This window comes from Antrostomus carolinensis, unplaced genomic scaffold, assembly GCF_000700745.2.
Source record: "Antrostomus carolinensis isolate BGI_N321 unplaced genomic scaffold, ASM70074v2 scaffold34618, whole genome shotgun sequence".
Classification (NCBI taxonomy): domain Eukaryota; kingdom Metazoa; phylum Chordata; class Aves; order Caprimulgiformes; family Caprimulgidae; genus Antrostomus; species Antrostomus carolinensis.
In genome coordinates, this window is record NW_010334259.1 from 13,689 (window position 1) to 25,411 (window position 11,723).

An 11,723-nucleotide genomic window follows, 5' to 3' on the forward strand; every position below is an offset into this window, starting at 1 on the left:
CCGCTGCCGTGCCCTTGGGAGAGCAGCCGGTCCCGTGCTGAGGGGTGGCAGCGAGGGGGGTGGTGGCAGCGGTGACAGACGGGGCAGCTGCAGCCCAGCACAGCGAGAAGAGCAGGACACTCACCCTGTCACCATGTGGGGCTTCCAGCGGGGCTCCCGGCTGCTGGCCAACGCGCTGCGCGTCCCGCGGGTCCCCCCGGCGGACATCAATTCCAAGCCCCCTGAACATCCGCTCTCTGCTGCTGTGAGTAGCTTGTGGGGGGCTGAAAAGGGGGGAAGCCATCAGCTCCCAGGGGACAACCTGGTCAGAGGGGCCCAAACCCCCCTGGGCATCAGAGCCAAGTTATTTCTGTTGGGGGTGAAAGCGAGAGGGGAGGGGGGAGAAAAAGAAGGAGAGGTGCCCCCAGAGCAGCGCAAGCTCCAGACTGCACCCCCACAGCAGGGGGTCCTGCTCCCCCACAGTGGGGGGTCCTGCTCCCCCACTTCAGGCTCTTCCTTCCAGTTTATTTTATCTCTTCAGCCCCTTTTTAACCTCTGGGTTTTGGGGCACCTGCTGAGATCCCCTGCAGGCCAGGGTGCCCCCGCAGGGAGGCAAAGCCACGGGGCAGCCTGAGCATCTCCGGGAGGAGGTGACAGTGGCACTGGCAGTCCCTCAAGGCACCTTGTCAGCACAGGGACAGACCTGGGCCCTGTCCCTCCTCTTCTGTGGGACACTCACCCCAAAGCAGGTGTCCCCATGGCCCAGGATGGGGTCTGTGGTCACCACAGAGCATGTAGGTCCCTCCATTGTTCCTCCCTCTGGGGATGATCCCACCAAAACAGGACCCACTCCAGCTGCGGGGACCCTCCTGGGCTGGGTGAGATGAGTTCAAAAAAAAAGCTTTTCACCAGAAATCCTGGCTGGGTTTCACCTCCACCCCTTCCTTGTGGAGTTTATCCCCTGCTGCCTTTCCAAGGTCTGCAACAAAGCGCTTCATCAGCCTGGAGACTCTTTCTAGCCACATAATAAAGGAAATAAAGGTGACAGTGCAAGGGGTTAAGTGCTGCCCTGGTGCACCAGAAATAGAAGAGGCTGCTGCTGGTTGCCATTCACACCTCAAAGGCATTTGAAAGTCAGGCACTGCTGCTTCTGGAGACACTGCGAGCCCAAGCCTCACTGCCAACTGAAGGTCACCAGTTGCTCCGATTTCCCTGTGAATATCGTGACAGAGAAACACGGAGCGATGGAAACAAACCTAGAGAGCAACCAGCTTGGTCCACTGCTGGGGGAAACTGCTGCACTCACCCCCATCTGTCCCACCGCCCCACGGTGGGTCTGAGCCGCGGGGCTGGGTCGAGTGAGGAGCAGGGACAAGCACACTCGATGGGCTGGATCAGAGCAGCACCCGCCCGCAGCCGCCCCAGGAACCCACCGACAGCGCAGCCCCCGTGTGAAAAAATGCCCGTCCCACTAACTCTGTTTCTTCTCCCGGCGGCAGGAACAAGCCATCGCCTTAGCCACGATGTCTGCGTGCTTCCTGCTGCCCACAGCCTGGGTCCTGGCACACGTGGAGCACTACAAGAGCAGATCAGACTAAGAAGTGGCAAGAACCACCTGCACCCCACCGAGAGCAGAAGTAGGAGTGAAGAGAAGACCACGGAACAGATCCTGACCAGGAAGGAACCCTCTGAGTTTGTTCATTAAAATTCACATTAGCATTAAGCATAATGGCTCGTTGGTTTTGCTTCAACACAGGCTCGTTCACAGGGGCACGGATCTGTACTCCTGCTGTCGGGCAGCACGCTGTCCCACGGGCAACATTCCCTGCTAAGTGTGCAGCAGGCTTGAGCAGGAAGGTTATTTCCCACTGGAGCTTTTACCTCGTGAAGCTGCAGCAAAGCAAAGGGCAGACACCAGGGAACCACTCACAGCCCTGGCAAGGAACCGAAATCAAATTAAATTCCTAGTGAGAAAACACCCAAAGGCTGTGAGTGACATTTTCAATGGTGCAGAGCCTGGGTGCTGCACATCCAATTTCCTCCTGCATGAAGAACCCCCCCACCCCCCAAACACACACCAAATTCCCTAAATTAAGTGCATTAGGGAAGCAGCACTTGCTCCCACACAGGAAGGTTTGGGCAGCAAATACTCTCAGATATCTTGGGAAAACCTGTAACAACTCTCATAATTCACTGGACTGCAGATCTTCACACTCACTCCAATGTGCTGCTCAAAATTTTCCATACAAGCGAGCGCTCCCCACAGTACCTGATGCTGTCGGAAAACTCTCAGGAGACTTCAGTGCCATTTCAACAGTGAGGCTTCAGGTTTTTCCACACCCATCTGAAGTGACAGCAGCCCTGCGATGCGTCAGCTTTGCCACACCATTGGCATTTCATTTACTCCCAGTGTGTCATGACATGACACTGCTACAAGAGACTGAACTTTTTAAAGCCTTTTTCCTGTCCTTAGCTATGAAATACAAGAAACGTTTTCCTGATCAGAACGTTTGTCTCCTCCACATCCTCTCCTGAAGTCAGTAAAAGTGACATCAGGAATGAGCTTTGGAAGATAAGGTGAAGCACGACCAGGGAAAGTCAAATTGCACAAGACAGGAAGAGAACACAGTGTGATTCCACACACACTCCACCAGCTGAGCGAAGGCAGAGCAGAACAATAAACCTGAGGGGCTGGGCAGGGAAGAGGCAGCGTTCAGAACCAAACAACTCCAAACCAGGAAGAAATTTAGGCCAGAACATTGAGAGGCAGAAGGGTGGAGGGTGACCAGGTACAGGGTCTGAAAACTTGATTTTTTGTTTGTTTGTTTTTAAAAAGCTCCCTTGCCTGAGACAAGGACCTGCACAGCATCAGCTCTGCATTGGTTTCACATTCCTGAGATGAGCAATTATCTTCCATCCCTCTAAAGGCACCAGCAGCAGCAGGACAAAACAATTACATGACAGAAAGCTTTTAAAGTACCAGAGACAAAAGCAGAGTAAAAACTTGTTGTCTCAGGCCTCATTTAGACTTTTTCCCTCAGTAAAGCTTACTCTTTAGCTTGAGAAAAGGCAGCAGGACTACAGCTTCCCACAAAAGAAAGGAAGTTGCACATACCGAGGTAGTGCATGGCAGTGAATTACACACTAACAGACTGCTGGGTGATTAACAAGGCTGTTAAATCTCCACTGTTCCTGGACAGAGGGGTTTTAACACCAAATTTAGAAGGAAGCGTATTTTTAAACAGATCAGCTGCAAGTTATGAAGATGGCAAACACAGAACTACAGAAAAGGGAAGGCAGAGAAGTTTATTCCAGCAATACTGCTGCACCTCACTTGAGCACAAAGTGTTCGTAAAAGACAACCACCCCCAAAAGTATATAAAAACACATCCACTAACCAGTAATCCTGGGAAAAACCCTTTGATGGAGTAAACACTCCCTCTACTGCAGATGAGGAGGAGGGGTCGTGGGGAGGGAGGGCAGAAGGAGAAGGATGATCTCAGCAATGCTGCCTGTGGGCTGCTGCAGGACAGGGGGAGAGAGGTCACCGGGGAAGGTCGTGCCCCCCGCTAGGTGACACGACACACACCCTGGGCAGGTGCCTCTCTAGTGCACAAAGGAGCTTCTGCTACCCCCTCACCTGGCAAACAGCCTCTGCTCCGGTGACATGCAGCCAGCACCACGTCCTGCCACGAGAGTTTGACAGCAAGGCTGAGAAACCAACCACTATGGAGCCTTAGTCCTCCTTTGAGGAGAGCAGGACGGGAGCTCTCGCGGTCAGTGCCACTAATGTTAGCGCGTAGGGAAATCTTGACTCCAAGCACCAAAGGGTTACACAGCAAAAGGCCACTTACTCCTCCGAACAAGCATCAGAAAGCTGCTCTCCCCTCTGCCCACCCACCCCCCTTCAACAGAATTCAGTACAGAGTCAGTGGTCTGAGTGCTGCTGGCGTCAGTAGCAGTAGGATCACCCTCCCAGGGGTAGCGCGAGGTCCTCTATGTCAGGATGTCATGAGCTTGGTGCTCCACCAACATCTCCATGCTCCTCACATCTGTGCACCAGAACTCCAGGCGGTCTTTCATCCCTTTGATCTGCAAGGCAAGTCCACAACAACTTGAACGCCACGACTACTGGAAATACCAATATTCAGCTTTACGGACAAACACTCGAGATCCTGAACAACTTCTCAAAGCCCCCCTGATCCAGAGAAGATTCTACTTCACATCTTTTGTCACCAAAGCAGTAATGTTCAAAGTTAAATTGAAATGCACAGAAGGAATTGCTTGCAGCAACTCCATGTACTGAATTTTTTTTTTAAAGGTAAAAGTATCCTATACAGTCTCCTAAAATATTAGGAGGACGAACTTGAGAAGCTCAGCACCTTCACCTTTATCACCCTGAACTTCTCTCTTCCCAAGACCAGTGTGGCACCTACAACCCAGAATCTCCCAGACTTTGTCTCACACATTCAGGCCTGAAGCAGCCACACAGATGTCCACATCCTTCTGGAAAACACAATCATAGCATTTGTGTTTAATGGTGGTTTGTGTGGCTTTTGGAAGAGAAGTGTCACTGATACCCTATTTTATCTCCTGACAGGCTTCCCCCTGCTTACTGCAAAGCACAGATACCAGATGCACCCTACGCCCAAGGTAAGGGCTAAGGGCGGCGATGTAAGAAGGAATGAGGAAAAGCTGACACACTTCCTCCTTCCTTGAGCGTCTTCAAGAAGCACTAAGGAGACTATTTCTTAGACAGTGACTCTTCACTCTTCAGTTCCCATTTTAATTCCCAGTTCAGCTCACAAAGAAAAGTTAATACTGCCTTAGTATTCATGCTGGTCATTACCTGTTGTAAATCCAACACCCGTGGTTGTACCCATGTCATGTGCACCTTCTTATCAACTTCATCAATACTGCCCTTCACCAAGCCTACCGAGAGTGCCTTCATCACCAGCAGCTCCACCTAAAAATAAAAAAGTAATCAGAGGAAACAATTGTGAATCACCCAGTTCCCTGGAGACAAATAAAACCTCTAAAAGGCACTAGCTTGCAGAAGGCTTTACTACACACAACAAAACCAAGAGCAGCTGCAGCCTCTCTCGCATCCATCCTCTCCTAGGTTATAATACTGCCTAGAGACTCAACATCTAAACAAACATTCCCTAAGAACAGATTTATTTTATTTTCTCTGAAATCCCAGGAAGAACAAGGTAATTGGAAAAAGTCAACACAGCTTTGCCACAGGTCAGATGTGCTCAATCAATATGATTGTCTTTTTAAATTATAAAACTTGCTCAGTGGTCAGAGTGCTGGAGGTGCCTGTACCTTTACTTTTCAACAAGACCTACCACATGATTGTTGGCAAACTGGTAAGCTACAGAAGGGAGAGAAGGACCACAAGGCGAGTGGAAAACCTGCGAACCACTGAGCACAAACAGTAGTGGTTAGTGGCTCAAAGCTCAACAGGCAGCTGGTCACAAGTAGCGCTCCTCAGGGGTTCACACTGGGTCTGTTACTATTTAATTTCCTTTAATTATCTTTAAACTAGCTGGATGACAATTCCATAGATGACACCAAACTCACAGGGAGAGATAGATGTGCTAGAAATAAGAGCTATCATGAAGAGAGACCCCCACAGGTTGGGCTAACATCACATGAAGTGAAGGTAAGCAGGGAGTCCTGCACGTGAAACAATACCACCCACAGTGTCAGGTGTTCAGCCTGGGAACAGGCAGCTTGGGGATCCCTCAGAACAGTCTCCCTGCACTGTGCAGATAAGAGGTACTAATTTCACAAGGATGCAGGGTGAGCAGACAAGAGACCACAGGCAGGATTTGCTTCAGCAGAGATCCCATCTCAATAACAGGAAAATTCTTCACTGTGAGAAAAGTTAAACATCAGTGACATTTCCCCACACTGGAAATACTCAAGACAGCTTGGCAGGGCCCTGCATAACCTCATCCAAAGGCCGGCTTTCAAGAGTGGGTGGGAACAGACAACCTATAGAGCTCTCTTCCAACTTAAGACTATGACAAAGAATCTTCAAAAATGGATTTACCAAGAAAAAGAAGCACCGAGCAGTTAATTCCTCCTTAACAAAGAAAAAAAGTTCTCCAAATGCACAAGAACAGGGGAGAACATTTCTCCTTAGAGTTCACTTACAGCAGCAGGTCTATCCAGACACTTTTACATCTTCAAAACTTAGACATTAATAAGTTTGTTTGAACCTGAACTCACCTCATTCACAGTGACTTTGGCACTCTTGGCAATCTCTTCAAAAGTGAGCTGTCTGTGATTGGCGGGTCGGGTGAAAGTCATCTGAATCCAAGTGAGCAAAACAAAGAGTAAACCCCACGCAGCTTTAGTCTCCTCCCACAGTGCACCCAGCTTCCCTCGTACTGCTCTGATGACTCTCAATCTGCATTTCTCATATTTAATCAAAATACTTCAAAGAAAAATGTATTTACATCAGCAGAAAGGAGCAGTCCCGCTCCCTCCTCCACGTGCACCTTGCTGCTCCGAGCAGCAGATTTCCAAGGCAACAACATAATCTCCAAATAAAGCAGATCAATCTGTGGTGAAACATCTCAGTGTGCACCAAATCCCTGAGGTAACACAGCACCTATAGCTGGTGAAGCTCATTCACAGTAAAACACTAGAGGTGGAATATATATACACACATCACCATACTCACATATCAGTACGTGGGTGTGTACAAACATACCTTACACTCCTGGTAACTCAATATTTAAGGGTTTTTAAAAAAGATCCAGAGCCACGGAGGCTTACACACCTCTGTTATTTGGTAACAACAGAGCCACAGCCTTCAAGTGACAGGAAGGAAACTGTTTAATGGTTTGGGGTTACCTATCAGGGAAAGGATTTTCAGTCCTTAGGAAAATAAAGATTTCTAAACCACAGTTAAAATCACACTATACTAGAACATACTTTAAGAGTTATCATTTCAGGTACCATCCTCAAGATACAAAGCTTGCTCTTTTCTTCCCCACCTCCACATCCCGCCTGAAAGAGCACACCCTTGCAACTGCAAACAAGCAGGGCACCACAAGGCTTTTTTTCCTGAACTATTTGCCTTCTGGCACCACCTACAGGCAAAATTTGCAGTAAAGTTGTTATATCCACGAGTTTCTGTCAGTGAAGGGATGCACCCAGCAGAGAACACAAAGGAGCAGTCCCTTTCCATTCCCCACGTTTAACACATCCCAGCTCTCAGCTCACCTCCATAAGACATAACAGTTGAATCTTTTGCAGCAGAAGCGCTTCATTTGCAGCCAGATCTGGCTGTAAGAGGATAAAAAAGTTCATTATTACTTTTTTTCCCCCCACCCTGGGAGAGATCAGCATGCTGCACATGGGGACCCAGGACCCTCCTTTACGAGGGAGGAGGCCGTCACATCCCACCCACTATCCGGAAATGGTTCCATAAAACAAATCACAACAAGGGCACAATTAAAATCAGCGCTTCACAAGGCAGGGAACCTCCAATCAAAGGCCACAGCCTTGTGCACGTGGACACAGTTGACCTGTAAACTGGTGCTACATCAGTAATTTCTCATATAGCCAGGGTGGTTAGTAGCCAACACCACTGTTCTCCTCAAACTTCCCAAAACACAAGGGAAACCCACTATTTTACATTGGAAGCAGCTTAATACTGGGAGTGCCTGGCGTTATGGAAATTAAATCAGAAATGATCTTCCTGTGCAGGACTGCATGATGTCTTTGTCTGCTTTGCCCTTGGATCACAAGAGAATTCTCTTTACTTCTTTCAATCAACCAGACACACAGGGAAGCCAAAAGAAAACTAATGACGCATATAAAGATGAAAGAAACATTTCCATGCTATGATGAGAATTACACCAGTGCACCAGAGTCAGGTATTCTTAAAGTACAGGTCCACAGAATCCCATCCTGTAAATATCGAGCCTGGGCCTCAAGCAACACAGCAACTCCTTCAGTCACTCACCTGCTGACCCCACGCTGACTTCAGAGCCTGAAAGGTCTCTACGTTCCCACTGTTGAAGGCATAAAGCGTGTCAATCAGCCACTGCCGGTCCGTGTTCCGCAGGGACTCCAGGACGGGGTGCATGAGCTGCAGAAACCAGGCAGGACACTGTTAACTGGGTAAAACCAACTCCTGATACTCAAGAGATGAGGCAACGCAGCATCAACTTACCAGCTCCCCAAAGTTATAAACACCTTCCCCCAGGAGCCCTGCCAGTCCCAGGGTAAAGGCTCTCTCCTGCTGCTCTGATACTGAAAAAAAGATATACATATATATAAATAAAAACCCTCCAAAACTACAAAAATAGCTCAGATGAAGCAGCACTCTAAACCCCATCAACCCCTCCCTCACCCTCCTGCGTGTCTGTATTAAATCCTTCTCAGTCCCCCTCATCCTCTCCCAAGCCTGAAATTCAGAAGCTGCAGTAACCACAGCAGTAGCACCAAAGGGCCCCTCTTTGAATCCACAGTGAAGGTTTTTGGGAACTAGAACAAACTATCCCTTCTGGTGGGGGCACTTCCCCCCTCACCTCAACACAGCTCAGGAGCAGAATCCTACTCAGCCATTCCTCCCGTGGGTTCCTCCTCTTCCTAGCTAAATCCCAGCCCAACTATGACAGATTCAAAATAACGCTGAGAAAACCTGTTCTCTGCCACTGCCTTTATTTAGGGTGAAGAGACAAAACAGAAAATGAAAACTGGGGCTTTCCATGGTTGGGAGAGGAGTTACCTGGCAGGTCTTTAACATCAATGCACCCCAGGAACCGCAGAGCATCCTTATAGTAAGAGGCATGGTTCCCAATCGTCTGGTAGTACTTGCTGGAGAGATCATAGAAGCGGCTGTGAACCGAAGTCACCCCAGGGAGATTGTTCAGCATCTCCTCAACCTCCTCGATGGTCTCCTACAGGAGGGTGCAAACCTGTTTGTGCCAGGTGAAGGTACAGCACATGCACACCCCTGCTCCCAGCCTCCTACCTCCCCACTGCCAGGGTTACAGCGTTCTTGTGTGGTCCAGAAGTAACATCCACCCAGCAGTAAAGCAGATGAGACCACAGTCAAAGCCACTACCACAGCACTGAGGATAAAGCCACAGCATTCTCCCTTTACATAGTAATTAGGTAAAAAACCCCCCAAACTCCCAAAAAACAACCCTGCAGCTATACTTATATACATATATATACACACACACTCTGTGTATGCTTATACCCACCAACCCTTGTACTTGCTCTAAGAGACACAAAGCTGTGCTGCATAAAAAACCCTCAGTTTTAAGAGAAGGTTCTAAAAAAAGCCAAGAGATGAAATAAACAACATCCTTAGCACAGGAAACCAGACACTAATTCAGTCATTGTTAGCAGCTCGCCAACGAGCAGCGTGTATCCTGTTGAATTCATGAGACCCTCTAAGCTGTGAACTGGAATATGTCAAATATTTCTTCCCTCTCTTCCGAGCTGTGCACACCAACAGCTGCAGTGACCAGCTGCAACAGCACCTCAGAGGCTGCGTGCACCAGGATCTTTCTGAACCTCCAGAGATTTGGCCCCAAGTACTATACACACATTTTTATGGCCTGCAAGAGGTAAAGCAGAACTGCAGGTCTTCCTGGAAACCCCCCCAAACTGCCAACCTGTCACCTTCTCATTCAAAACACAGACACATCCACGCTGCAGTAACTGAAGGGCATCTCAGTTCTCCAAGATACCCCAACGCCTGAACTGCTCAAGCCACGAGCTCACCTTGGTGACCTGCAGGTCCCCGATGTTCAGCTTGAGCGCCCCGATGGCGGTTTTACACAAGATGACGGCCTCATCGCTGCTCTTCACCTGCAGTCAGAGACACACGTTTAGACAGCGCAGGCTCTTGAAGCCTAGAGTGTGTTGGTTGCATTTCGTTTGTTAACATGTTCCTGCATTAAAGCACAGAGTTGTTCACTCAGAAAAGGAGCAGGCATTCTCCAGCACAGGCATCAACACACACGGATCTGCCTCTCCAGCTTTACCATAAGTGCTCAGATGCAAAACGATTCCTGCAGGTGGACTATCAGAAAGAGCAACTTCAAAAATACCTTTTCTCGAGTCTTTTCCAGAAAAGTAAGAGCCACATTGGGATCTGAAGCAGAGGGGGAAAAAAAAATATATCAGGAATTCCCACAGAACAAAACTCAGCCTAGAAATACACCCTTTTGCTGGGTTCATGAAGAATGGGACATATTTTTTCTATAGTGCACCACTCAGCCTTCCAAAGGTGCTGCTGTCACAGGCCGGGCTTCCTGCTCACAGCCACTCCTCCAGCGAAGCAGCAGACCTGCTACTCCAGGTAGCAGCAATGACTTAAGCTCTGAGTTAGTGCTTTCCTTTTCCAACACACCAGAAAGACAACAGCTTAACATGGAAGGTTCAGCTCTCACCATTAACCAGCCAAACTTCACAGAGAGCAGCAGCTAAAAATGCCGTAAGTAACAAGTGAGGACACTTACCTGTCATCTGTCTGACCACATGAAGGATGATCTCTACCAGGGACAAGGGGTTCACCCTACAACAGAACACTCGCTGTCAGCACAGCCTTAGTCAACAGCCCCTTACCTCTGAACTTGCAGGCAAACCAGCTCACCTGTGTTCAAACTCGCTGATGAAGTTCTCATACAGCTGTGGGCACAAAGACATGGACAGTCAGGGCACGAGGGCGTTTGTTTCAGCTACGACACTCGCTTCTGTACTCCAATTAATCTTTCCAACAAAGCAGTGGGCATCCAATACAGAAATATCTACACTGTACAGAACCCAGGAGCCAAGAATTGCTCATTTCAGAGAATTCCAGCTCTGCAGACTCCTTCCAGCTGCAAGGAGGGATTCAAGAAATACATGAGCTAGTGGGTACAACACAGGGCCTGCCTGCTGCGTGTCCTCATTGCCACTGTACCACAAACACAGGCCTCAGGCTTCCACATTTCTCTGCACATTCAGAAAAGACAAGGTCTCTAGTAATCCACGGCTCTTTAACATGGAAATAACTCTCTTGGGAAACTGAATTTTAACCTAAAAACATGAAGGAGAGCAGAAGTACATGATCACTCACAGCATACAGACAACGTGGGACTCTGCACTGAGCGTATTGTGAATCTTCACCAGTGGAAGGAGCTCGCAGAGAGCAGGTGAAACAACCAACCAAACCACTGGAAGCTTTTGTGAACACCTGACAATCCCTCCTCCACTCGCAGCTGGAAACCCCTTGTTACAAAAGGAAGAGAAAAAGGCTCCCCCTGCACCCCTCTCCCCCAAAAAACCTCACGTGAATGAAATCAAAGACTCCTCTGAAGCTTCTTACATGGACAGAATTTCATAACCAACCAAATCCTGCACACTCACACCTAGTGCATAAACCCCAGAAACCTGGATTCACCTCATGTAACAGCTCTCCAGAGACAAGCCACAGGCTGCTTATGTTTCACTACTACAAAAATGCCACCACTCATCTTTGGTACAGAGAGAGAAACTTGGGAGCAATCGAGCACCTCACCTTGATGAGTCCATCTCCCTGGGCGAAGCACGGGTCCTGCACAAAGTCCAACACTTGCAGAGTCAGCTGGTGCCACAGTCTTAAGAAACAAGAAAGTCACTCAGTGAGTTCACACATTACACCAGCTCCTCAACTCCTAACACACCCCGTATTTCACTCAGGGCTGTTGGACCAGGCTGGGGGGAGAATGGCTGGAGAGCAG

The 11,723-nt window shown here is 48.8% G+C and overlaps 2 protein-coding genes across 2 annotated transcripts in view; both read right to left on the bottom strand.

Moving 5' to 3' along the window:
* PGGHG (protein-glucosylgalactosylhydroxylysine glucosidase) overlaps nt 1-6,765 on the bottom strand; it is an 18,459-nt gene extending 11,694 nt beyond the window's left edge. The window contains exon 1 of the mRNA XM_029086544.1: nt 6,744-6,765. The gene's annotated coding sequence lies outside the window, so the exon portion shown is untranslated. The remainder of the gene's footprint in view (nt 1-6,743) is intronic.
* Nucleotides 6,766-8,666: 1,901 nt separating this feature from the next.
* Nucleotides 8,667-10,668, bottom strand: PSMD13 (proteasome 26S subunit, non-ATPase 13). The gene is made up of 5 exons (XM_029086543.1): nt 10,616-10,668; nt 10,482-10,537; nt 10,071-10,114; nt 9,742-9,828; nt 8,667-8,906 (listed from the first exon to the last, which is right to left on the bottom strand). The coding sequence occupies exons 1-5, from the start codon at nt 10,666-10,668 to the stop codon at nt 8,667-8,669; spliced, it is 480 nt and encodes a 159-aa protein (XP_028942376.1).
* Between the last annotated feature and the right edge of the window lie 1,055 nt (nt 10,669-11,723).